Source organism: Rhinolophus sinicus, chromosome 16 (genome assembly GCF_057876585.1).
Source record: "Rhinolophus sinicus isolate RSI-liver-muscle chromosome 16, RSI-T2T, whole genome shotgun sequence".
NCBI classification, from domain to species: Eukaryota; Metazoa; Chordata; class Mammalia; order Chiroptera; family Rhinolophidae; genus Rhinolophus; species Rhinolophus sinicus.
The window spans coordinates 188,787,112-188,813,041 of NC_142516.1; the positions used below are offsets into that span (position 1 = coordinate 188,787,112).

The following is a 25,930-nucleotide window of genomic DNA, read 5'->3' on the forward strand; positions in this document are numbered from 1 at the left end:
CACGTTTTCTAACTAATTGTAGAGGAAATGTTTTGCTTGGTGGTGCTAGAACCTATGGCTGTAGAATGGCTACAGAATTTCAGTATCCCAAGAAAACAAAAACACAAACCTATAGTATTCGGAGATTTACAAATAAATGAAACAAACACAAATGAAACAAAAGGAAAAATGATTCCTGATGAAGACGGGCCATGGGGCAGGATATCATCTCAGAAGGGGAAGGACTGAAGGCGCAGGGAGACGCAGACCAAGATGGCAGCTGGGAGGCAGCCTACGTGGTCAGGTGCAGCCAGCAGGCAAGGTGCACAGGAAGCGAGGCCAGGAGATCACCGAGAGCAGGTCGGGAAGGTTTGTGCTGCCACGCCAGGGGCTGTGCGCTCTGCCTCACAGGCTAAGGTGCAAGGTTGGGAGGTCAAATTTGCACTGAGCATTCTCTGTGACTCTCCGGTGACACAGTGCGGGAGCAGTTAGAGGGCTGCGTGACAATCCAGAAGAGAGAGGATGACAGGAGTTGGGTGGGGCGAAGGGATCAAGTGGGACAAAACCATCCTCCGTGGGTGTGTGTGCCATGGACGGGAGAAGCTGTACTGTCTCATTTCTAAATGCCAGAGAGTTAAATGTTTCCAACGAAACCTCAACTTGTTTGTTAGTTTCATAGGGAAATTGGGGCATCCAGATGGACAAAAACTAGTTAATTAAAAGGCATCAGGACATGGAGCTTCATTTAAGTAGAAACAACGCCTTGAACAGGATCTATGTTGTTGGTAAGGGACCGACTCCCAAATCTCAAAGTTGGGAACACTTTTCGTGCACTATCAATATTTTCCTCTCCCCACCCCACTGCCAATTTCAAGATTGCTTTCCCTTTAGTAGAAAAAACAATAATCTTGGTGGGAAGGAAGATAGCGAGGGAGACAGTTCAATGTGGTATTAATCTGCCATGGTTGCCTCATAAATGGACTTATTTTCCTGTCAAATTTGATCATTCTAAAGTTTGGGGGGTAAGGAAAAACATCAGGATGTATTTTACATTAAAGAATACATGTCTACGTGGTATTAAAATATTGTATTCTGGATGCCTGAGCTTGGCCGTGTTGCCAGCTTTTAAAGGCTGTGTTTAAGGTACAACTCTGTTAGCAAATCAAAATGACACCGAACAACAATCTGTGCCACTATGGTGCCAGCGATGGCCCTAAAATGTTAATCACATTGGGACAACTCCTTGGAATTTGAAGGAAAGAGAAGCAGCTCAAGGCCCCACACGTTGAAGAGCGCTTCGACCACTGCTTAAGAAGGGGGCAACATGAACGTGCAGAGTCCTTTCCGATTTGGAGTGGGGACCTTTGCAGAGGTGCTTGGACCCACAAATCAACAGCACCAGTGCCTGGTCCTCTTCAGCCCCAAAGGCGAGGCTCGGCATTGCTGCAGGACATGAGTTGTGTGAGGCCACCACATGAAACGGGAAAGAGCCACGTCCCCTCCCTTGGGAGCTTCAAGTATCTTGGAACTGTTTTGATAAGAGCAGCCAAGTGCCAACGGCAAGGACGGGAAACGTTTGCTGAAGGAGAACAGAGCAGGAGCTGCCTATGGGAGGGGAAATCTTCGTCCCCTCTTTATTTCCTGTATTAAGACTTTCCTTAGACTAGCATGGAATTTCATGGGGCAGATTTCTATATCCACGTTTCAGTCGCAGACAATAAAAACAAGAGATACTAAACAGAAAGACATTCCAGGGCAATAAACCAGAAAGAGAAGAACTAAATGGTCTAGGCCAAGAGCCAGGACGTGTCAAGGTACATTTGTCCACGTGGGTCAGACCGGCTTTGTTTCTAGGTGGTTCTCAAGCTCCTGGCCATGCAGGGAGGAGGGAGAGGCCACACACTACATGGGAACACTCACTTGGAAATGTTCACTTTTACACTACAGAGTGAACGTTCAGGGTCTTCCTCTCCACAAAGCACTACTCGGCCTTGGAGGGAAAACAGATCCTATGGTCACGAAGCTCCCAGGACATAAGATTGGCACTGGCAATCTTCAATTCCAGGCTTTTCTGTGAGTGAAAATGACCCCCTCCTCTGCCTTAACTGCGTGATAGGTGGTCTGCTTTTGAAGGCACTGCAAACATTGGAACTCGGAAGGCACACTCGTGCCAATTGTGAGACGTATCACGTTGGGCTGTGGAGAGGCAAGAAAAGCGTGGAGTGGCCTCTGGCATGAACAACCACTTTGCACCCATGCCAGGGCTCTGCCCTTGACACTAGGCACCTGGAGGAGATCTAGTAGCTGAAACACGCAGAGTAACCAACTTTAGCTCCAGTTTCGGTGCGTGTCACTGCAGCTACAGTTTCTCAGACTACGCACATTCTTCTTTGTTCTTAAAGAGTTCTCACCTGTGACATCTGCTTCTCTTCAAACCTCAATTTAGTTTCTCTGCTTCAACGGCGAGAACACGAATCTTTTTGAGAATCAACAGAAAATGTCTAATACTTGACGTCTCTGTTTCTGTCCCACTTCTTTCCCAAAGACTTTGATTAGTCAGCAGTTGGGTCAGTGTCGTACAGAATTTTATTGTATTTAGTTGTCTATATTGTATGTAGACGCCATACACATATATGCCAATCATGTACACCCCTCACATGTACACGTATTTGTAATTTGCTGCAATGTAAGATGAAACACACACACACACACATTCATGCACACTGTCATCCTGAATAGCTGAAAAGTAGTGACTTGAAAAGCATTTTGCATGCTATCATTTTCAAGCTTAGACAAAGACATGGAACTAAAGCTAAGACATTTTATTTTTACAAATTAGGTCTTTTATGTCTTTCAAAGTTCCTAAGTCTTATTTTAAATTGCAACTTGATTTTAAGATGTTAAGTTATAAACAGTCCTCTCATGTCTCTTGATGGTTGTACCACATTTGACCTGGTAGTTCTAGAAACGGGGATGGAGGAGGATTAAAGAATTTATTTCCCCCTCTAGCTCTAGAATTTAGTGTGGCAAACATAGTGTAATTTTATTTAGTTCCTAAGCACTGAAATCAATAAGATTAAGACGTCCTTTTACACACTTTGTAAATTATTACTTCAGAGTACAGACGCAAACTGAACTCCAGCTTGCTTACATCTTTAATAGCTCCAAACTTCCCCCAAATAAGTCTTTCTCAGTATCATGTTTGCTGGGTGTTAAGAGTAATTAGGAGAAGTTCTCTGAGGACTTACGAAGCTTTAACTTTAACCTCAGAAATCCCATTATTCCCATGGTGAGGAGAGAGTCAGCATGAGAGAAAGCGGGAGTGTGGGAGGGTGGGGGGTGTGGGTACGGAGAAATTACAAACTTCTACATACGAGTTCTTTTAAATTGTATATTTAAGTCACAGAAGTTAGGATTTTAAACGGCAGGGGAAGGAAATAATGAATTAGGAAAGAACACAGCCACTAAAAAGCGAGCCAGTTTGCACTAGCTAGTTAGTAGAGGTAATAAGGGGTCATTCTTCAGAGTTTTATGAAATTCATATTAGAGATGTTTGTTGGGACTGACCAGTAATAGCACCAGATTTTTGTTTATATACTGGTCTCATCTATTTTGATTCGTACTGAGAAGTCAACGCTTCCAGCACGAGAGCGAGAGCTTACACATGATCAGGGCGGTGGACAGCGCCAGGTTTCACGCCCTTAGATCTGCCCAATAACCACGGGAGAACCGGGAGAAGCAGGAGTGACCACCCATGTCAGGTCGCGTGTGGAGGGAGACGGGAAGGACACAGCAGCAGGGTCAGGGTGGAGGCCGGCACGCAGCACAATCACAGCCAGAATGCAAGTCCCCAGCCCTTGTGAGGCCACTTGAGACACAGCTGATCCACTGCACCCACACAGAAGCCCTTGAGCTCTGAGGGACAAACGCCACCTTTACCGCTCAGTGTTCTCACTCCTACAGGCAGAAGTACAGAATCACTTAGCAGCGAACGTGTCAGGAGGAATTCTGTTTGATGACTGGCTCTATGAATGGTTCCTGTGCAGTTTTAAAGAAAGGCACTATAAGCTGTTTTCAATCAACTTTTAATTGTTCAATTTAATAAATTTAGTTTTTGAGTTATAACTATGTGAAAAAGAAATAAAAATAGGGTTTCTACCCTCATGAGCTTATCGTTGGGACCCGTGAATGGAATCGTGGCTCCCATCCCTGGATCATTGTGAAAAACAAAGACCAAAAGGAAATAAATTTTTAAGTCCCAAAGTTATGCATGTGCAATGACTTTAAAAACATAGCTTAATTAATTGTCAAAACACAACTTTGACCAAACAGAAATGCTATGTTGTACAAGGACACTGGGGCCCCCCAAAGTGAAGCAACTTACTTAGAGTCATGGGCTGCAAAGGTGGGAGCAGGCGCCCAGGGCCCGAAGCCCACATGGTCTTTCCCACACCCCCACTGTCCTGCCTTTACCGTTCATTCTATCCTTTTACGGCCCAGAGAAGGGTGTCCCTACGCACGGCAGTGAGAGCAGCTGCTTCACTCTCTCATGCTCAAGCTCGTGTTAAAATGAGCCGGCGTCCACCCGGCGTCAAGCGAGACAAGAACCAACCGGGACTGACCCGTGAAGGGCAGGGTTAGGAGAACTCTGTCTGGCACATGAAATGACGAAATCATGAGCAATGCATAATGTTAGGGACACCGGAGCAGGTGTAACGGGTGATGAGCTCAGTCCAAGGGAAGTGGTGGGGGAGGGGGGCACAGCATGTGGGCCTCGGGCTGATTCTGCCAATTACGGGGGGAAAATACAAACGTGAGCCTTTCCTTACCCTCGTTACCTTCTAAAGTCTGCGTTTCAAGAACCACGAGTTTAGAATGTGGTAGCCACAGTGATGCTTGTTTCCTGAATCACAGACAGAGCTGCGGGTGGCGGGTTGGACGTGCCCCGGCAGTGTCTCCAGGGTCCGTTCTGAGGGCACCACCACCGCCAGCCTCTGAGCTGTGGCCCCACTACCTCCCCCACCCGTCGCCCGTGAGGACTCGGAGTTTGTCTCCGATGCACGATGTGGTTAAGCTGCCAGATTTTGATTTAAATAAAATCACACTGTATTTTACTGCTAGTGATTTAAAAAAAAAGCAAAATTCTGAAATTAGAACAAGGTCCAGGTCTTCCGATGGATTCTCTGAAAGGGTGGGGAAATGCTTAGGAATCTGGTTTCTGACCGTCTGACTAATGGCTCGCTCTCTGACACGTGTTGCTTCCTAGCTTGAGAACTACATCCAGGACAACATGAAGAAGGAGATGGCGGAGATGCAGCAGCACGCGGTGCAGAACCAGACTGCCGCGATGATAGAAATAGGAACCAACCTGCTGAATCAGACCGCAGAGCAGACACGCAAGTTAACTGACGTGGAAGCCCAAGTAAGTCCTGACTACAAAAGGCATTCTGGTCCAGCAGGTAAACACTAGCTCGGAATCATGCTCCACGCTTCCTTAATGAAAAAATGGAAAAGCGAGCAAGGTCAAGTGTAGCAGAGAAAAGAATGAATGGCTAAGAATGTAAGAACTTGTGGCTAGATAGGAATTTAAAATCAGTAAATACATTTTCATTTTTAGTGCTGGGGTTAAATTATATTTAGTCTGCTGAGGACATTGAGATCGTTTTCATATTATTCATACTTGATGACTATGAGATACACAGTCCTCTGCTTCACTGGCATTTTCTAGACTTTAGATGTACTTTTCATTTCTAAGTCCTTAACTTTCTGACGCACTCAGATGTGAGAAGCACTGAGCCAGAGGGCTGCAAACCTTGCTCTTAAATCTCATCCTTAAGATAAAACCTAAATCTCAAAGAACTGTTAAAACACTTTGTGGCATGAGTTTACATAATTGGTGGCATGAGTTTATCCAATTTCTTGTATGACTTTACAGAGAAAGACGCAACTACAATAGTCAGAAGCCATAGCAGTAGCACAATGCTTAACTATTAGCCAAGAGCCTTGAGCTCCAGGATGCTTGTAGCCCCGCCCTTACCTGGATGAGCAAATCTGAGCCCAGCGTTCCTGGGCCTCAGTGATTGTGAATATAAAATGGGGGCTGGGCCAGCGATAGACTGCTAAGTTCTCTTTCAGCTTTAAGATTCTATGAACTACTTTATTAACAGTAATAGGAAATAAGACTATGAAATATGAAAATATTAAAAGAATAACTGCCAAACATTAAAACACTACAACAAAATTCATGCAGAGTCATGCTAAGTAACACACAACGTGTGAGCCAATCAGAAGCGTCAGGAGGAAGCCAATCAGGAGGAAGAAGAGCCATGGGAGGAGTTTATGCAGATGCTCCCAGTTCCCACCTCTTCACTGGGGAATCAGCTTTCTGGTTCCTAATCCTGGCTTCTTTCTGGGCTTATGAAGCTCTCATCTTCCTACTCTGAGCTATAACTAAGGCGCAAAGAAAAAAAAAAGAGAGTAGCTTTAATTGTAAACAATTCCCATGACGTATTATTCCGACTTGCTACTTCAGCTAAAAGGACCAAGAAATGCCCGACATGAGTCAGGAGGTGAGAGGAGCCATAAACCGTCCAACTGTAGTAGGACCACGTCGAGATGGTCCATTAGGAAAAACAAATATTTTACATAACGGATCGCAAGATACTGAAAATTGTAATCCCAAGAGGTAATACAAGCTAAAAATGAAAAGATATACACATTTCAAGGTAAATGTATCAATATATCCATAGTCAATTATGCAAATTAGTAATGCTTAAGTGACAGTCCCACCTTTTAACAGTAAAACCTGTGGGCAACCAGGCTATCCAAGAATGCCCCAGAGGTACAACATTTCTTATATTCTACGTAACAGTAATAAAAAAGTATAAGACACAGAGCAATGATGGAGACCTTTCCTCCATCCTGTGTAAGTCAGACTTACTAGCATGTCATGAGATTTTGGTGGGGTCACATGATTTTTAAAAAATCTATTGTGAACCTAGGTATCATATGATCTAGGACAGGGGTGTCCAAACTTTTTTCAACGGTTTTCACCAAGGGCCATATGCGGTAAAATACACAAACAGCCGGGCCACTCACTCGAGGTGAAGTATGTATTGCCTCACCTGGTTTATTTAAGTAAACTAAATATATTTTTGGAATTTGCTGTGGGCGAATAAGAAATGGATTGCGGGCTGCAATTGGCCCGTGGGATGCAGTTTGGACACCCCTGATCTAGGATAACAGGCAAATAGGAAAGAAAACAGCCTATAATGCCCGACGAAACACATTAAAATGGCTGAACCGAAGCAATGACATCAAGGGACTGAGTTACATACCCACTCTACATAAGACATTTGCTGAGCAGTTACGATGTTAAATAGGTTTAAATCCAAACATGAAAATTTCTGATTAGAAGCAAGCTTCTTCTAGCCTGTCAGAGACTATTAAACTGGACAATGGTTGGAGGGCTGAGATCTGGGAGATAATAGGCAACAACCACCTGGCTTCAGTAACTTGGGAAGGTCACCTGGAGCTAGGGGCCTTCAGGAAAGTGATGAACAAATACGGCGACTGGTCCTGGGTCAGGACCTATAAGCCATCTTCCCCACCTCTCCTCTACTGTACTCATTTTATAGTCCTTAGAATTAAATAAAAGCCCCGCGTTTCCAGTTCCTTTGAGCAATAACCAATACAGAATGTTTGGGCCCAAAGATGTAGGCCAAATCGATACTCTAGGTGTTACTGTTAAAACCCACCCATTCTGTTGGCCAGTGCCTGTATTCATCCACAGGAGAGTGTTCATGGTAGGAACTCACCCAGCTATGACTAAGGACTGGACTGTCCCTAGCCCTGGGCAGTGGGGCCAGGCCAAGCCTTTTATGAATGACACAGACCCAGAGCAAACAATGCTTCTCTCCAGGACCCTTATGTCTGGGCAACAATTCTCCCTCACACTTACATGTGACATCACATCCTGAAGAACCATGACACAGAGGATGTGAGTAATGGATTCTTCCTGCTAAAAGGCAGCCAAACACAAAAGAATTCGTCCTCGAGTTGTTGGAACACAATGGGAACACGACACCACACATGGCCTGTGTCAGAAGGGCCCGCAAAGCAAAGCTGCGTTCCCACATCCCACTGATATGTGATTGCCTCCTAGGTGGTCGATAGGACTTGTACAACAGGAAAAAGAGAAATGGAAAAGAAAAAGCTACACAAGAGGCTAAACACATGAATACAAACTAGGAAATGCAAGGCTGAAAATGAGTGGTTCTCATAGAAGTATGACTTCTGACCACGTCGTCTGCTGACAATGTGAGAACAGCATTTTGTTTTTAGCAGAGACAGAACCTTTTTTCATTATCAACAATTTCTGATATGTTAAATGACCATTTTATACTCCCACTTGTCTCACTATATGAAAAAATGTGACAAAACACGGCAGAAAAAGACATTATATTACTTGACACAAACACCATTGTCCAGAACTATTAAACGCTTTCCAAAATAAAGACATGGTGAAAAAAACATTTAAACACACTCTGATATAATACAGGAAAACAAGACTTCTCTGATAATGAAAAATATGTCAAAATAAGATACTTGGGTAAATAAATAATGCTTTAGTTATGTTTTCCTATAATTTAGGTAACTTAATTAAATGGAAGTTATGTCTAATTTTAAAAGTGATAAATATTTTGTTCCATTTAGGTATTAAATCAGACAACAAGACTTGAACTTCAGCTTCTGGAACATTCCATTTCTACAAACAAATTGGAAAAACAGATTTTGGATCAGACCAGTGAAATAAACAAATTGCAAGATAAGAACAGGTAATAAAAGTAAAAAAAAAATTATAGTCCAGTATTGCACACTTTCTAGATATGAAAGCCTATTTCATGTGACTATTAATTGTAAGCATGACTTCCAAAATGCCAACTTTCTTAATGTACAGCTCATGGATCAGACAGTCTGTGAGAGATGGTAGGGAGAGGGTTCGGAGGGAAATACTGAAACGGCACGCCCCCCCGCAAACACAGTTCTCAATCTGGTTTTCATTCTCTGGCCCCTTCAAGATTCGCTTACGGTACCTATCCTCTAACTATGCCTCAATATCATGCAAGTTAATCTATGGAAAAAATACTGCCCTAGTGTGGAGTAAAAGTTACGCCGGCCTAGGCATTTTAATATTAACTTTACCAACTTTTTTTTACCTCTGGCAACTTGTTTTTTTCCAATTTAAAACAACCTAGGGCAGGAAAACTACACTTATATTGTAAACCAATGCATGCTTCACAATGCAATATTTACTCCTAAAACATATGATAAAGTAAAAACAAAAGTTAATATTAAATATTGTTACAATAATATTTAAATAAAATGTAGAATAATCCCAAGAAAACCAATGCAAAACAAAAATTATGGCTGATCGGTAGGGATTGTTTCATAGGTTTATTCCGGTAGAGGACATGTAAAGATATCGTGTTTCCCCGAAAATAAGACCTAATCGGAAAAGAAGCCCTAGCATGATTTTTCAGGATGACATCCCCTGAACATAAGCCCTAATGCTTCTTTTGGAGAAAAACTTAATATAAGACCCAGTCTTATTTTCAGGGAAACATGGTAACTATATACCCAGGTTGCTATTTCCTTATTTCTAATCAGGACATGTATATATGACACAGGGGACAGTCAAAAAACAATATACTCTTTCTATTTCACATTGCAATAATTTCAGTTAAAGAATTCTTTACTCTTAACCAAAAATGACGATAAACTTGGTGTCTTATAATTATTCTTTTCTGCTAATCAAGAACTAAACTGAAATAACTCTTTCTGTTCTTTGGGCACCAATTTTAACTCATTCTTAATTTAGGGTTCCAGAAAGCAAATAGATTTTTAATCCAAAATTTTTCTTTAATGTTTCAATTTTTCTCTTCTGCAAAGTAATAAATAAAAGCTTGAGACCAAAAAGTAAGCTATAACAGTATCTCAAATGTCATTTTGCGAAACCGGCCTTATTTAATCATGCTCTCGTCAATACACTGCAGTGTGCTGGGGACGCTTGGGAGCTGGCTGCCTACTTTGTCACTTCCCGTAACGCCTGGGAGAAACGTAGGCTATGTCCAGTATTAAACACTGTTCCCTCTTTAGGTTTCTAATTCAGTATGCTACAATGCTAAAATTCTTGGTTAAATAAGTCAGTTATGTTACCCAAGTATCACCTTTGTAAACAGTTGTCAAGTCACATTACCTTTGGCCTAGAAAAGCGTGTATCTTATTCCCGAGTTCAGACACACCACTTAGTATTTTCACTGACTACAAGCTAACTTGGTTATACACAGCTTGAATCATTTTAAAATATAATCAACAACTTGCACTACATTTTTCCCTCAGCCATGATTTGGTGAAATTTGTCTATTAAAGCTTTACAACGTATAAAATAGTGCTTCTGACCACACTGAAGCTTCCCGTATTTTCTGTTTCTTCTTGCTTACATTCTCCTTCACATTTTTTTCACTTAAATGCTACACATTTAAGTGAAAAATTTAATCTACATTGACCAATAATGTACTTTTCCAATAATTCAAATCCAATTTTGTACAAATAAAATTTAAACATCACATTTCCTCCATAAAACCACCTTGTCAAAAACAGCTCCCAAACTAAAATTTTATGTGATTTGCAACAGCACTGCTTCATACCCCGGACTGCAAATGTCCAGCTCAGCCTGGAGCGGCCTAGGAACTGTTTCTGAACGACCTGCCATTGGACAGACACTGCAGGGTACAGCTTCCATCAGCTGACTTGCCATAAAAACCACACATACCAAATCTGTACGTGCAGGAAGAACCATCTTTTCAACAGCTGCAGAAATCATACTCTCTTTTGTCACAAATATGAATTGAAATGACAATAATAAAGTTTTTCTTTTCATCAGCAACGGTAAAGGAGTAAAAATAAGAGAATTGTGTTGATGATTCTAAATCTTTCAATCAGTTTGGCATGCTGTGTTCTCAGGGGCCATAAATTTGGACTAGATTAAATTCATTGGTAAGAACGTCACTATAAAAAGGTGTGAAGGTGCCGCACATTTGACAAACCATATTTTCCATTATCTTCTATAATTCCCCCAAAGTGCAAGTGCTTTCTTCATGGGATAGTTTCAAAAGAAGGCAAAGGGCTTAGCAGGGTCTTCGTTTTTCTAAAAACTGTCACAGAAACACTCTTAGATTCACCAGCTGAAGTTGCAAGTTACTGTGCTTTTTTTCCATCCTATTCTTTTTCTTCTTCTAAAAATAAATGATTAATTTAGGGGCTACTTGTACCAGTTAAATTAAACTGTGATTTTTGGTAGAGTGACTATTGTGGAAGGGGCTGCCACTGCCACTGTCCCCTCCTGAGAGAGGGAACAAAAACTCCTGCTTCGGCCTGGACATTTCTGCCAACGCAGGATGTTGCCCACACTTCTCATGAACTATGTTAGTATAAAATTATGCTGTACCTGAGTCCAACTTTAGGGTGATCACATAGATCATCTTGTATCAGAAAATCAAACAAGATGCTAATAGGCCAAACCTCTAACAACGCAGGCAATCCCCTCGCCACTTCTGTCTTCCACCACCTCTCACTATGGACCATGGTATTTGTTGCATTGCGCAAAGTTCTTGCAATGAATTTACACTCTATTCGCATCTCTTTCATTCCATTTACATCTGACCCTTGAACAACTCAGGGGTTAGGGGCGCAAGACCCCCAAACAGTGCAAAATCTGAGTATTAACTTTTGACTCCCAAAGAACTTAACTGCCCCCAGTATCTGTGGGAGATTGGTTCCCTGACTCCCCGCAGATACCCAAATCCACGCTGCTCAGGTCTCCTGTGTAAAACGTAGCAGATCAATGCATACGGTCAGACCTCTCCATCTGCAGACTCCCCAGCAAGACGGGAAACAGTGCAGGTATTTATTGAAAAAAATCCATGTATAAGTGAACCTACAGTTCAAACCCATGTTGTTCAAAGGTTGACTGTGTTTAATTCCCTTTCATTAAAGACATGCTGATCGCAACGCACTAAATTGATTTCACAAGCCAGTCATGGGTGCCGATCTGCATTTTGCAAACTTGCCCTAGAATCTGAGCTTTGTCGGCAGTGGTCTGAGCTTCTGTGTCTGTTATGTGTGCTTCTCTGAGAGTCAGTGTCATCTGGGAGACGGCTCGACTCCAGGACACGCTGGATTCCGAGTTAAGACGGAATCTTTTAGATCAGGGCGTGACTGCCCTCTACAGCTATGCTGGTATAGTTTGGGGAGAAATAAACCAAATATTTTTTTTTTTTAAAATCTCTCTCCCTGAGTGTTCACTCTCTGGGCCATGTGACTGTCACATCTTTCTTTGATGCCTCCTTAGAGAATACTAAAGACAACAGAAGGCGGTTGAATAACAAATTTCAGCAGCGACGTTTTAATGGCAGTATAGAGTCATGATTTAAAAATGCCCTGTATAGTTGATGTTGATTGTTTAGGTTAAGTATTGCAGGAGTGTTTCCAAAACACATTATCTGGATGCTCATGGTACTAGAAATGATTTCAGGTAGAAAACAGAAAATGCCTTTATTTTTAAGTTACTTTCTGCTTATGGTAAGTCACCTTGGTTTTTAAATTAATGAAAGTGATATACAAGTTAAAAAATAAGCTGGCAGATATCGAAAACAATATTACGATGATAGTTGAAAACGGCTACGGTAAAACTGATGACAGTCAGCTGCAAGTGACTGCGTTACAGTAAGTGATTATTTACTGACGTGGTAGATTGACAGTACACTCACCGCCCCGTATGGATCCACAAGGACCATCGGGCAGGTATAAACTGAAAAGCTGCACCTGAATTTCTAATAACTATGAATATTGAATGTGAATGCTTAGAGGTAAGAACCTTTCATGGGTAGTGAGTTCCTTCGCTAAGTCATGTTGTTCACAGGGTTACAGGGTTAAAGATTCAAAAAACGTCACTGTCCCCCAAAAGGCCTATGAGACGTAGATTATTTGAACTACAAGGTTCATCAGAGGTCATCTAATCTAATGCCTTCATTTTAGACGGAGATTTATTTCTATAGGTAGATATTCACCTAGATAGATAGGCACCTGGGATCCAGAGTGTGGACAGCCTGCCCAGGTAACGCAGGCAGTACTGGGAGGGGGTTAGCCACTAGGCCCGGGCTCTTTCCACTCGCCCACCTGTGCCCCCAACGCCGAGGCCGCCTCCCATGATCACATTCCTCTTTAGTGAAGCCGGTCCTCAGACGCACTCCGTGTGCGAACCAGACGTTCACACCGGGTGTTTGTTCCTCATAGCCAGGTCACATCTATGGCATAGCTACCTACCTACCCTCGGCAAGTTTCAGGGCTTCTTCAGGGCTGTGGCAACATCTTGCTGCTTTATAACTCCTCTAACATCTTCACAGAGGGTCTTGGAGAAGCAGAAATTCAAAACAATGTAAATGACTGCACAAGGCTTAGGAGGCGGACCAGATGTGCATGAAGCCCTGGGCCTTGAGGTACACAGAACACCCAGCACCGACTAATGACGATTTCTCTTTACAAGTTTCCTAGAAAAGAAAGTCCTAGACATGGAAGACAAGCACATAGTTCAACTTCAGTCCATAAAAGAAGAGAAAGACCAGCTGCAGGTGTTAGTATCCAAGCAAAATTCCATCATTGAAGAACTAGAGAAACAACTAGTGACGGCCACGGTGAACAACTCGGCCCTCCAGAAGCAGCAGCACGACCTCATGGAGACCGTTCACAACTTGCTGACCATGATAGCCACGCCGGGCTGTAAGTGCACCTTACGCATCACCTTATGTTCAGTACCAACAGTCTTCTCAGTGAAACTCAAAATTCTAAAAAAAAAAAAAAAAATCCTTGTCTTTCAAAAAACGGCACTGTTTCTCTTACAGACTTGATACAAAAGATGTCAATATAGAACTGATAAAAAAGGAGGAGGAAGTGGAAGGGGAGGAGGGATATGTATTGATACTAATTAATTACTATGAGGCAAAACACCCCTAACATACTTTTGATTCATGGTCATCAAAGAGCCTACTTTGGTGAACTCCATCATTAAATGGATATACGAGGATAGGCAAGTTAATTTTTTAAGTGGGAAAAACAATACTGGACCCAAAAGGTTTTGTGAAGATTACATGAAATAATATTTGCAGTAGCTGGCATAAAACTGGCACCCAAGGGATGCTGGCTCCCATCTCTGTCTTAAACATGTGTTGCTTTGTTACTGTTTTGTTTCCACTTCACTTATGGTGGAGGGAAGAAGGGCTGCATTTTCGGTCATTAATTAGAGATGTGACATGCAATTGTTGTGGCATTTTTATTTACGTTTTTTCCTTAAACAAATTTGGTCTATTTCTTACTATGGTTCATCTCATAATGTGCTTTCAACTTATATCCTTTGACACAGATACACTTTCTATATGAATCATGTTGAAATATTCGACATTCCTCAAAAAATGTGTTCTCACTCTTTCCTTGTCATGCAGTTATCCTGATTTTAATAGAAACACTTAAAGTTTCTCCGTAAACAAGGAAACAAACAAGCAAACCTAGTAGCACGATCTTGATGCTAAGTAGCAGTTTTCACACAGGGTTGCCAGTTTGCAATCCATCTATTATAAGAGTTTCGCTCTTATAATTTGGACAAAGCATATTCTTTTTAGCTTCATAGAAAAGTAAAAGCAATTATCTCACATTACACGGTGGGACTAAGATAGTGTGAGATACTAGGTTTGATGAGCTGAAGTAGAGAAAATCACGTAGCTCAGATCCTGGCAGGAAACATGAGCAGACGACTGAAGCAGAGGAAGAGGCTCTCACGTCCCCCCCCCCCACCTGTGACGCCCACACCGCCCAGTCCAGGGACCTGTGGTGGGCAGGTGTCTGAATGAAATACAGATAAATACCTGCAAGAAAACACACACACACACACACACACACACACACACAAAGTCTCAATATTGGACTTTGATAGAATTTCATAGTCCTAGAATTTTTAGATTTAGATGAAGAATTTCAAAGACATAGATAAATGAACGTGAAGTTCCACTTTAACACAAACTATTATGGGGCAGTTGCTATTAGGTTGGTGTAAAAGTAATTGCTGTTTTTGGAATTATTTTTAACATTTCAAACCGCAATGACTTTTGCACCAACCTAATAGACTCCAAAGGATACCAAACGTCTTCACCCAAGAGTCTAAAGAAAAGCATTGGCCTCGGACATGTATAAAGAAAGGGAGAAAATACAGGCATGGCCTGGGCAAGAGAGCGGCTGACGGGCTAAGCATTGCAGCCACTGCAGAGGTCACACTATTTTCAAGTACGTTCTTTTTTAATTCTTCTGCACTAACTTTATCTGATTCTATTCAAGACGGAATATTTTTTTTTTAAGTAGTAGTTTATTAGAGCGGATTGTGAACTCCTTGCATTACATGTAATTGCTGATGGACTTGGTATTAGTGTTGATGCACTAATTTCGAGAATGAACACAGACAGGCTGCACGGGTACCTTTTTGGGAAGGATGAAAAACCGGCCTCTCCGTTTTCATTTACTGTAAGAATGCAAATGTAAGAAAGCGTACCGAACGCGTGCATCTCGAAATAATCACCTTGTGCTGTTCATGAACTGCCCTGAAACGCCTCCCTGTTTTCCTAAAGCAGCGAAGAACTCGCTGGTGACCAAGGAAGAGCCTATCATCTTCAGAGACTGCGCGGAAGCCTTCAGGTCGGGCCTCACCACCAGCGGCCTCTACACGCTCACCTTCCCCAACTCCACGGAGGAGGTAAAGGTAAGGGCTCCCGCCCCCGGCCTTGGACGCGGAGGGGCCCAGCTCCCCGCCAAGCGAAGCAGCAAACATTCCTGGGGGTCCCCTGCCTGCAGCACGGCCAGGGCTCCAAGTCCAGTCTCTGTGCACCGACGTGCACAGCGCGTGGCACCGACCTGGGAGCCCCTCGTTCTGTCTAATCTACGTTCTCCTCGCGGTGGCTTCATCGCGCAGACGGCCAGTTGTCCTCAAGTGTGAGACTTACGTCACTAATTTTAAACAACGTATCTTCCAGTACCAGAGTTTGAATAACCACAGTTTGTCCACCCTAGAGAAGGGCTCATTCACCTCTCTCCTAAAACAGTCTTTGAGACGACATCCGGGCTCTGGTGTGTACAGGTGGTTTATACACATTTCCCTTCCGCCACACAACAGAAAAGACACATACACTCAGCAGGAGAGGTTCAATGGAATTAATGCTTTTTACTGCTTCATCAAAGTGAAATTGGCTTTTGCACCAGCAGCGCAAACACCAACACACTGAAAGGCCAAGAACGGCTCAGTGCTACTATGGAAACAGCTTGGACCTCGTAGAAGGGTCTCAGGGACCCCCAGGAGTCTGCAGGCTACACTCCGAGGACGGCTGGTGTCGGCTCTTCTTACCCCATCTAATGTAGGCGGGGAGGCTTGAAACACACCATCAAGGAGCTTCTCCAGTACACAGGGCATACTTCACGGTGTAGGTTCCCTCTATCCCCGTGCGGAGGGAACCCACAACTGGCACCTGCCATCCCAGGCGGCCAGTGGGGCTTGACTCAGTGATTCCTAGTTACTCCGGGAGGCTCAGTGAGCAGGGCTCCGACACCCCCACCCCACCCCACCCCCGCTCTGGGAGACCCTGCTTTAGAGAACCAAAAAAAAGAAATCACTTCCCCAGGGAATATTTTGAGGTGGCTTCTCTTAGAGGTTAGATAAGGTGGAATAATATTACGTGAGAATTAGTTATATTAGCATTGGATGGCTGTATACGTTAAATGTCTGTAAAGAAGTTTGCATCTCACTGTAAAAGCAGCTACACACTGAATGTAAACACTTACAGAAAAAGGCACCTCATGTTGTATCAAAATGAAAATTTTACAGACTCCTGGAAATATTATCTCCTTGATTCAGCATTATTCTCAGCAGAATAATAAAGAAAAACACTTTAGAAATACAAGCATTAAGGGCTTAAAGACATGGGATTTGAAATAGTAACATGTACCTTGATTACGAATTTAAAAGACAAATATTGTGTTACTCAAGATAATACTTTCCAAAGAAATCTTTCTAATTCATTCATGCTGCGTTAAATCAACCTTGAAAATCACTTAATGTCCCTTGCGTCCTAGAAGCAATGTGTTACAGAGAGAAAAAAACCCAAACAGTCTGTCGTAGATGAAAAAGTAATGAACAGACTCTATGCTAAGCCTTTCAACTCCCTTTGGAATCTGGTTTTCCTGACAGTTCTTTGCAGCATGTTGTCTGTTACCAGACGCAGGTCTCTTCTTGGCATGGAGACAGCAGGGCCAGGAGTGACAAGCAGGAGAGAACGGGGTAGAATGTGAATGCTGCTGATACAAATCCAGGACAGTGGCGCCTCGGGCAGCACCATCCTACTGCTGTATAAATGTCTTCCTGACTCATGCACTGTCCCCACCCTGGCTGCTAGATCAGCTCAGTGCCCCTACTGAAATGTTCTGCAGAAGAGGAAAAAATGTCGGGCTCTGTGTTGATATGAGTCTCAGGTCATGGGCGCAACATTCGCAGTAAAAATAACTCACGCACACAGCCGGGAACAAGCAGCTCTCAAACCTCAGGTTCCTCATCTGTAAATAAATGGTCCGGGTTAAGTTACCTCTGGAGTCCCTTCTGGAGTCTCTATACTCACAGCCTGATCTAGGAAGGGGAGGTCGGATCCACGTGGGTTTCAATTCGGGCTCTGCCAATTTGTGCCTCTGAGCAAGTCATTTAACCCGTGTGTGCCCTCAGTTTCCTCATCTGCAACGTGACGTGACATAATAGCCCCGGTCTTAAAGAGCAGATTCGAGGTGACAGTGGAGGGGCAGCACCCAGGACATGGCTTGTCACTTACCATCCATCCCATAAATGGGACTTGTTGCTGTGACTGCCCCCAAGATTGGCAGACAACTTCTCCGCATGGCAGGTGCCCCATGGCCCCTGGTGTCTGATTCAAGACAACAATGTAGCTCTTTGGGAGATCTTTTCCAAAAGGGCCTGAATATATCAACTTTACTTTTGAAAACTTCCTTAGGCTTTTGTACAAGACAGACACTGAAAAGATGCCCTTTAAGGAAAGTACTGGTGTTTGTTTCGGCTGGTGAGCGACATACGGGTTTCCTTCCCTAATGTCATGGGATACCTGTCCCCTGATGTTTATTGTTGCTTTTGTGTTTAATGGGTTGCTTGCCCTGGCCTCAGAGCTGAAGCAAAACCATTAAAAATCGAGCATTCCTTGCTGAGACACATGAAGCTTTCGAGGCAGATGCCAGGCCCCTGAACCGTGCCATGGCACGCTGACCACAAGTCCTCCCTGCCCTCAGGGCTGCTGGGGTTGGAGCGCTGAGGTCATGGGCATTTTCTAAGGGCTTCTGCTTTTCCAGTCCTGAAATCAGCTTCACCGTTTTCACTCAGTACCTTGCGGCTGCGTGGCTAACTCTATTTGAACACTCGCTTTTTCTGCAACTTTCATGACCCAATGAACCATAATACTTCCATTTTCATAAACTCTGTTCTTTTTTAAAACAAAAACCTGGACAAAGTGATATTAAGAAAATGTTCTAATCATCTTCTCACTGTCCCTGATGGAGCTGCAGAATGGTATGGCTCCAATCATCCCACACGAGCATAACCCTCGGCCGTTCCGGAGTCTCCACTCCGATTTCTCTAACGAGATGAGCTCTGATTTCAATACCAGGAACTTCATGACGGTGGTTTGGACATCGAGGAACCCCTGATTCTCCTATAGGCTCACTAAGAACCTTACCAGTTCTCTCCCCCACCAGAACGCCATTTAGGATTCAGGGGAGTTAACTTGTTTGCACAAACACAACTTCTCAAACCAAGGTAGCTTATTCAGCTAGTTTAGCAAATGTTGTTTTAAAAAGACACACTGATGGACGTGAGCAGCACTGACCAGCATGCGGACCACAGGCAAATGAGAGTATTATTCGTGAATCCATTTCAGCTTGGAGCTGTGTGGAGGGACTTTTGGCCAATTAACAAAAGGCTCAGGTTTCTCTGTTTCTGGCTGCAGAGTGTAGTAGAAAAACATTATGGAATTAGGAATTAAACAGAGTGTATTCAAATCCTATATTGCACTTAATAGCTGAATGACTGATCAAATTAACCTAACTTTATTAACTCTTTTCTCCTTTCAAAAATGCAGAATTATAGCTGCTGTGAGTAGATACTGTGTGCAATGTCCCCAGCGCATGGCAATACAACGATAATTAACAATAAAGATAATATCACCACAGGGTGATAAGGTGTTACCGTCAGCAGATCAGTTTTATACGTGTGATTAACTTAAAACGGGGAAAGCATCTTATTCTTAATACATGTCACTTTCTTGAACGGAACATGTTCGTAAACACGACGATTATTGGGGAAAGCAACGCAGGCTGGAGAGACCAGAGGAGGTGAAAAGGAACGTACTGGAGAACGGGCGGGTCTGACAGCGGTTTTCTATCCCCTCGGCACTGAGACAGCAGATGAGCTGCTTAAGAGGGGAGCACAGGTCTGGGTGCCTGCTCGGTTCTCTCTCAGCCCTTATTCTCTGAGATTTTAACTCAAATGCAGAGTTGTTCACCTTTAAACTTACTCTGCCAAAATGTTCTGCATTATTGCCCAAAGGACCGTGGAAAAGAACAAAGGAAGAATATTTCTAATTGGTTTTGAACCTTAACGTTCACCATTACCACCTTGCATGCTGTAGGGAAGTTCATCTTGACTTTCTGGAGAAAGCTTTCGTTCTACTATAATCTCATTATTTAAAACTATTTATGTAATCTTATTTGCAGGGGTTTTTAATTTCATAATAAAACTCCAGCTGAGTTGAAATTGAGCATGCATGCTCTTAGCCCAAGAAAGAATTCTGTGTTCAGAACAAAGTTTAAACCCACCGAGCCAGCTTGAAAGCAGAAATAAAAAGAGCAGGGGAGAGATATGCCATGGGCAGTGAGCAAAGGGCAAAGAAGCCTGCAGCCTGACAGAGCGGAGCTCACACTGGGCATGCGGGGTCCTGCATCCCACAGGCAGGAAGCCTGGTAGCCCCACGGCACACTAAAACCAGAGTCCTGGGAACCCTACGAGGCAAGAGGGTCCCTTTTCCATGGCTTCCTGCAGAGTGGATAGGGACTGGTCACTAGCACAAAGGTTTTCAGGGCCGTGACCCCGAGTCGATGGACTTGTACAGGTTGGAGATGAGAGGCTGGGGGCCAAACTTCCAAGCTGTACCATTCACACTGACTCGCTAAGGGACCACCATCTTGGGTCAGCTACTGGGGCGGGCCTTTCGCCAGAAGACACGACAACAAGAAAGTCAAGTTTTCATCAACACATCGTGCTATACTCCTGTTTATTTTTCATCGTCATTTTAAATTCATGGTTTTCAATTAATTGAAAACCATCCGTTTCTTGGAAAGACCATGGAGATTTACCCCAAAGACCCCTATGAGCACCAGTCTTATTATAGGGTCTGTGGGCATCTTGCTTGTCATATTTAAGGGAGGACCAATGTCACTGCTGTCCCCACGCAGTAACTGTTCCCTTCTCCTTGGCAGGCTTACTGTGACATGGAAACTGATGGCGGTGGGTGGACAGTTATTCAGCGACGTGGAGACGGCAGTGTCGATTTTCAGAGGACTTGGAAAGAATATAAAATGGTATGAATATTCATTAAACCATCTGAAAATAATTTTCTTTGTGAAAAGTAACTTTCAAGATCTGCAGAACCTTCACCACCAATCCAAAACTAACCAACGATTTAGGACAATTTTTTTTTTTTAACCAAAGGGTTCTTTTTCAGTGGTGTTTCAGTCTCCCCGTTAAAGAACGGTCCTGCCAATGTAACGTTATCTACGTATCAAAACTAAGGCGTGTGAGCGTGAGGCTTGCTTTCAATGTCAGGTTCAGCACCTGTTGGTAAGCCAGCTGTTTCTCGGTGCCTCACGCTCCTACAACCTTAGCTGTTTTTGCAATAACAATAATAATTACTAACGGTAATATCACTACAGGATGATAAGGGGTTTCCCTAAGCAGATCAATTTTATACATCTGATGAACTTAAGAGGGTTTCCAATTGTTTCTGTTGGTGGCTTCCCAAGTTGCTCTAGTTATTCTTACACTAATTTTCTCCCAATGACTGCTTACTGTCTTAAAACTGACCTTTTAAAGATCCACTTTCTTATACGGAAGACCCCAAAGTTTTGCAGTGCAGTACAGAATTTCTGCTGAATATCTGATAGTTATTCCATACCAAATGGATGGACTATTGATTTCAAATGCATGCAGAAAAATAAATAAGGTAACTGAATTTTACAACTTGGATTACAGGGTTTCGGGAACCCTTCAGGCGAATACTGGCTGGGAAATGAGTTTGTTTCGCAAGTGACTAATCAGAAACGCTATGTGCTTAAAATACGCCTTACAGACTGGGAAGGGAACGAGGCTCACTCACTGTATGAACACTTCTACCTGTCAGGTGAAGAGCTCAACTACAGGTAAGGAAATGTCACGGGACGGAAAAAAGCTACCGGGTTTTCTGGGGGATTATTCCAGAAAGTGAGAGCCCCATGGTGTTAACCAGGACCTCAACTACTCTTAGATGACCTTAAATGTAAAAACCTCTTGTATCTTAGACTTTTTTGCTGCCTTGTGGTAAGTTTCTCTAGTTCTGAAATGCTAACTCTGGTTTTAACAATCTGAGGGACACTTCACGAGGACAGTATTTTGTCTGTTCGCTTTGCTCTGTATCCTTAAAGCCTAGACGAACGCTGCCTGGCAGATAATGGGCCCTCGACCACTCTTTGTAGATTACACGAATGTGGTGTCCCTATGACAAAATGTCAGGCCAGCATCCGAACAGATGTGTGCCTATGATTACATCGTTCTCCTCCAAAAGGTTTCAGAAGTTAAACCTATCCTTTGGCAGTTTAAACATATCCAGTCATTATGTACCGTCCCAAAGTCGGGATGAGGTGCCATGTATCAGAGAGGCAGAGTGAGGAGGGACGGATGGCGAGCCCACCCCGCTGCCCTCTGCAGTGCAAAGAACAGCCAGGCAGCAGCTCTCCCTTCGTATTCACCGTATCCACCCCCCTGGCCGTGCTAATCGCGACAGTTCCAAGACGAGCACGGGCGACCTTGACGCGTAATTGACTTTCAGGCTCTAAAACGCCCCGAGAGCAGAGACGGGAGCTGCAAAGGGACTGAAAGGCTAGGCCCGTGACAATCTACGGTGTAAGGCGCGCACAGACAAAGCACACATGTACATGCTGTTAGATAAACAGGGCCTCCGACGTGCATGTGCGACGGGGATGAGAGAGAAGGGAGACAGCCGGGCGGCACCCTAGCAGTTGGTCTGAGGGCACGACAAATGCTTCAGTCACCAACACAGCCGTGCAGACATCCGAAGGAGGAGCACAGATGGGTGGTGCTGACCGTGGAGCACACGCTGTGAAACACCCACTCTGAGGTCACCGCCGAAAACAGCCCTGTCTCGGTCTATTCATGCCCAACTTACACACACTGCTCAGTAGAAATGCCAAGAGCTGAATAGTTTGGAATATAAACAGCATTTCAGAGTCCCTGAGCTGGCTTCCTAGGGGCTGGTCACAGTGGACAGCACAGAAAAAGGGGGCTAAAATCAGCTTGCCTGGACCACTACCTGAAAACTGTATAATGTCCAGTATGTCCTGCTTTGTAGCAGCGGATACGATAATTCTGACAAGCACTGACATGACTTCTAAACCGTCAGTGAAACAGTCCACACATCGTCATCATAGGAAAAGCAGGGCTCTCTGGGAGAAGCTACAACTCAGATGAATGAAAACCTAGGTGTTTGGGCCTCACTGCAGCTCCAGTTGACTCCAAAGAGAGCAAAACTTCAATGAATTTTTAGGCACAAGTGGTTGGTCACTCTTTTACTTCCAAGCTAAATATGTTTTCAATTGGCAACAGTTAGGAATCTATAACAGAGGAATTAAAAAGAAAAAAAAAAGAGAAAAAAAATTAAGGATTAGGCTGTTTACATAAGAGGATTTTATAAAACGGGTCATTACCCTTGTATGCTGACATAAAAATATTTTAATCTGAGATAGATGGTTCTTAACAGATATTTCCTTTAGAAACGTAATCAATTTTTGGATATGCCATTTAAAAAAGCACACACTCGTCTAAAGCTCAGTTTTATTTACTTGGCAGTCTAAGACAGATACTACACTGGAAAAAATTAGTATCCTAATAAAACATGTCAATGTGATAAGAGAACTATTATGTGACTAAAACTTAGAAAAACTACAAATGTTCCAGGACGTCAAGTGTGTGTAGCGGCTGAGTTGTTTTATTCTAAAGAAATGTTCCCCAAATATTGGAAAACTGAAAAATACATCCTATAAGGAATGGATAAATGCTTCAATAGACTATGAGTCTTTTTACTTAAACTAAAAGCTGTTTGTACATTAAACCTTAAAAATTGGTTGGTCACTTTTCACAAACATTCTGGCAGTTCTACACAAACACTGAGATTTAATTATTAAATGGTGGCATTACCTCTGCCTTCACTCCACTGTTCTTTCAAAGCAGCTGATACCAAATTAAAGCAATTTCAAGAACATAGGTATTCTTAGTAACCACATTTTTAAGGAAAGCAACTTTAAACCAATGGGCCATACAATAGAAGGATCGAAAATTACAGAACCTTTCTAACAGAGCCTAATAAAAAATAGTACTCTCTCTTACTTTGCTGCCCTTTGGGGAAATTTAATGAGTCCCCTGAGAACTGCCATTGTTCCGAGAAGACAGGAGAGTTAACAGGCAGAGAAGCGAGGGAAGAAGTTTATCTCAGTGCTATCTATGATAACCAACAGGTCTGGATGGAAACCAAAGTGCTTCAGAATCCATGAGGAGTGAAGCTCAGGGGACCGCTTGGCAGCGGCCTTCAGGGGCTGTGCTAGGGGCCGGGGGTATCTCTGAAACATGAAGGTGACACTGACACTCAGAAACTCAGTCAGTGCCTTATGAGGAAGTTTCTAGAGACACAACATTAAAAGCCATTTTAGGTCTCAGTCGTGAACACGAAAGTTACTTAGGGCCAGTGCCTTGTGCAGCTCCCTTTGACACACTCCCCCCACCCCCATCTTGCACAATCTTTTCTTCAATAAACAGTCACCCCTGGGAAGGTGTGCCCCAGGGTGGAACCCTGAGGGCGCAGTGAGGGGCATCCACAGCCAGCCCGGCTCTACCCCGTACAAGAGGTGACTTTGGAAGAGTTCCTATGTCTGAACCTCAACCACTGACATGTAAAAATGGGGAACACCAGCCTCTCAGGTTGGTGGGGGCATGGAAGGCACAAAAGCTCCCCTGTGAACTTTTCCTCTCTTCTCCACCCTCTGTGCCAACATGAATTCTGGGAAACGATACTCCTTCCGAGGTAGCGGTTGGCAAATGTGAGCAGGTGTTACACTGAGAGTTGTAGGGTCCCGGGATGGCAGGCCTTGATGCCCCAGGCTCTCACACGCCATGGAGCAACCCAGGAACTCTCACTCTGCCAGCCACGCCCTGTCAGTCCTGTGGAACCCTGCTCTCAGCTGTCCTGGGCTCACATACCTTCTCCTTCCCTCCCATTCACCTCGCTGGCACACGCATCTCTGGGGCAAGCCAGACTTGCAACCTCCTAAAATGTGGGCTGTTTTCTAGTGTCTAACTTATTAGCACATTTATTCCTTTCTCCGTGTCTAGCAAGCTTATTACAATAATGTACAGAAACAAGGCAAAGCAGCCATAAAGATTTATTTTCTACTTGGTTCTGTAGACTCGTACTCCAAATTCCATCACCGTTCCTGGTTGCCTGCTGGCTTCCCACCCCCTCCATGGAAAATACTGATGTTTGAAATTGTCCAGCCATCTCCAGACTCATTTCTGTCTGAGTGATGCCTGCAGACCTGCAGAGAGGACCCTCTCATGCTTGTTTCCCCTCTTGTGTTTATCTGAGAGCAGCAGGAAAATAAATTAAAGGGCCCTGAAGTCTCTGCTGATGCTTGCGCAAGTGATATGCGCTGAAGGTTTCATGAAAACATTCCTCTTTGCCTAAGGATTTGATGATAAGTTGGTTCCTGTTTATACCAGTGCAAACATATTTTGTCCAGAGTATGCATTAGTGCATTAAGCAGCAGAGAATGCCTTTCAGTAGAATGGAATTCTTCATTGTAAAAAATTTTCCACTACAGTAAATTGACAGCCCAAGCCAATTAACGTTCTTTCTCTCTCTCCACCCCACACCCCCACCCCCCTTGCATGTTTACAGGATTCACCTTAAAGGACTTACGGGGACAGCCGGCAAAATAAGCAGCATCAGCCAACCAGGAAATGATTTTAGCACAAAGGACTCGGACAACGACAAATGTATTTGCAAATGTTCACAAATGCTCACCGGAGGTGGGATGCTTTTCTCTCTTCCTATTTGTATTGGCAAGGACGCGTCTGATAGAGGGAAAGGCTGGCTCTTTGGACTTCCACCTGTGGTCGGTGACGATGTCCAAAGTTCATAAATAGACATGCTTGCTTGGTACAGGGAGGTTTGTTCTTCACTCTTTCAGAAGGTTGAATGTTAAGCTAGAATGTGTTGCTCAGCTAGAACTGTCAGCTGGGGGCTGCATCTCTCCTGGACCTGCCCTCGCAAGGGGGGCAAAAGCGGCACGTGATAGTCAGCAAGCTCTCCTGAGTCTGTGCTCGCCGAGAATCAGAATCACACCGACGGCCTTATTTCATTTTGCTTTATTAAAAAGGTTAAATATTCAAACTGTCACCCAAAATAGTGATACAGGTTTATTACTA

General features: G+C 43.5%; 2 protein-coding genes across 10 annotated transcripts in view; one reads left to right on the forward strand and one right to left on the reverse strand.

Moving 5' to 3' along the window:
* MCPH1 (microcephalin 1) overlaps nucleotides 1–25,930 on the reverse strand; it is a 256,430-nt gene that overhangs the window by 137,308 nt on the left and 93,192 nt on the right. The gene's annotated exons all lie outside the window — the stretch shown is intronic.
* ANGPT2 (angiopoietin 2) overlaps nucleotides 1–25,930 on the forward strand; it is a 55,452-nt gene that overhangs the window by 23,223 nt on the left and 6,299 nt on the right. The window contains exons 2-8 of one of the 2 annotated variants that reach the window (XM_019717766.3): nucleotides 5,246–5,401; nucleotides 8,695–8,816; nucleotides 13,586–13,818; nucleotides 15,714–15,841; nucleotides 20,659–20,760; nucleotides 21,431–21,597; nucleotides 25,401–25,531. In XM_019717766.3, coding sequence (XP_019573325.3) covers nucleotides 5,246–5,401; nucleotides 8,695–8,816; nucleotides 13,586–13,818; nucleotides 15,714–15,841; nucleotides 20,659–20,760; nucleotides 21,431–21,597; nucleotides 25,401–25,531 — 1,039 coding nt within the window. Of the gene's footprint in view, nucleotides 1–5,245; nucleotides 5,402–8,694; nucleotides 8,817–13,585; nucleotides 13,819–15,710; nucleotides 15,842–20,658; nucleotides 20,761–21,430; nucleotides 21,598–25,400; nucleotides 25,532–25,930 lie in introns of both variants that reach the window. The other variant, XM_019717765.3, reaches the window with a different exon arrangement.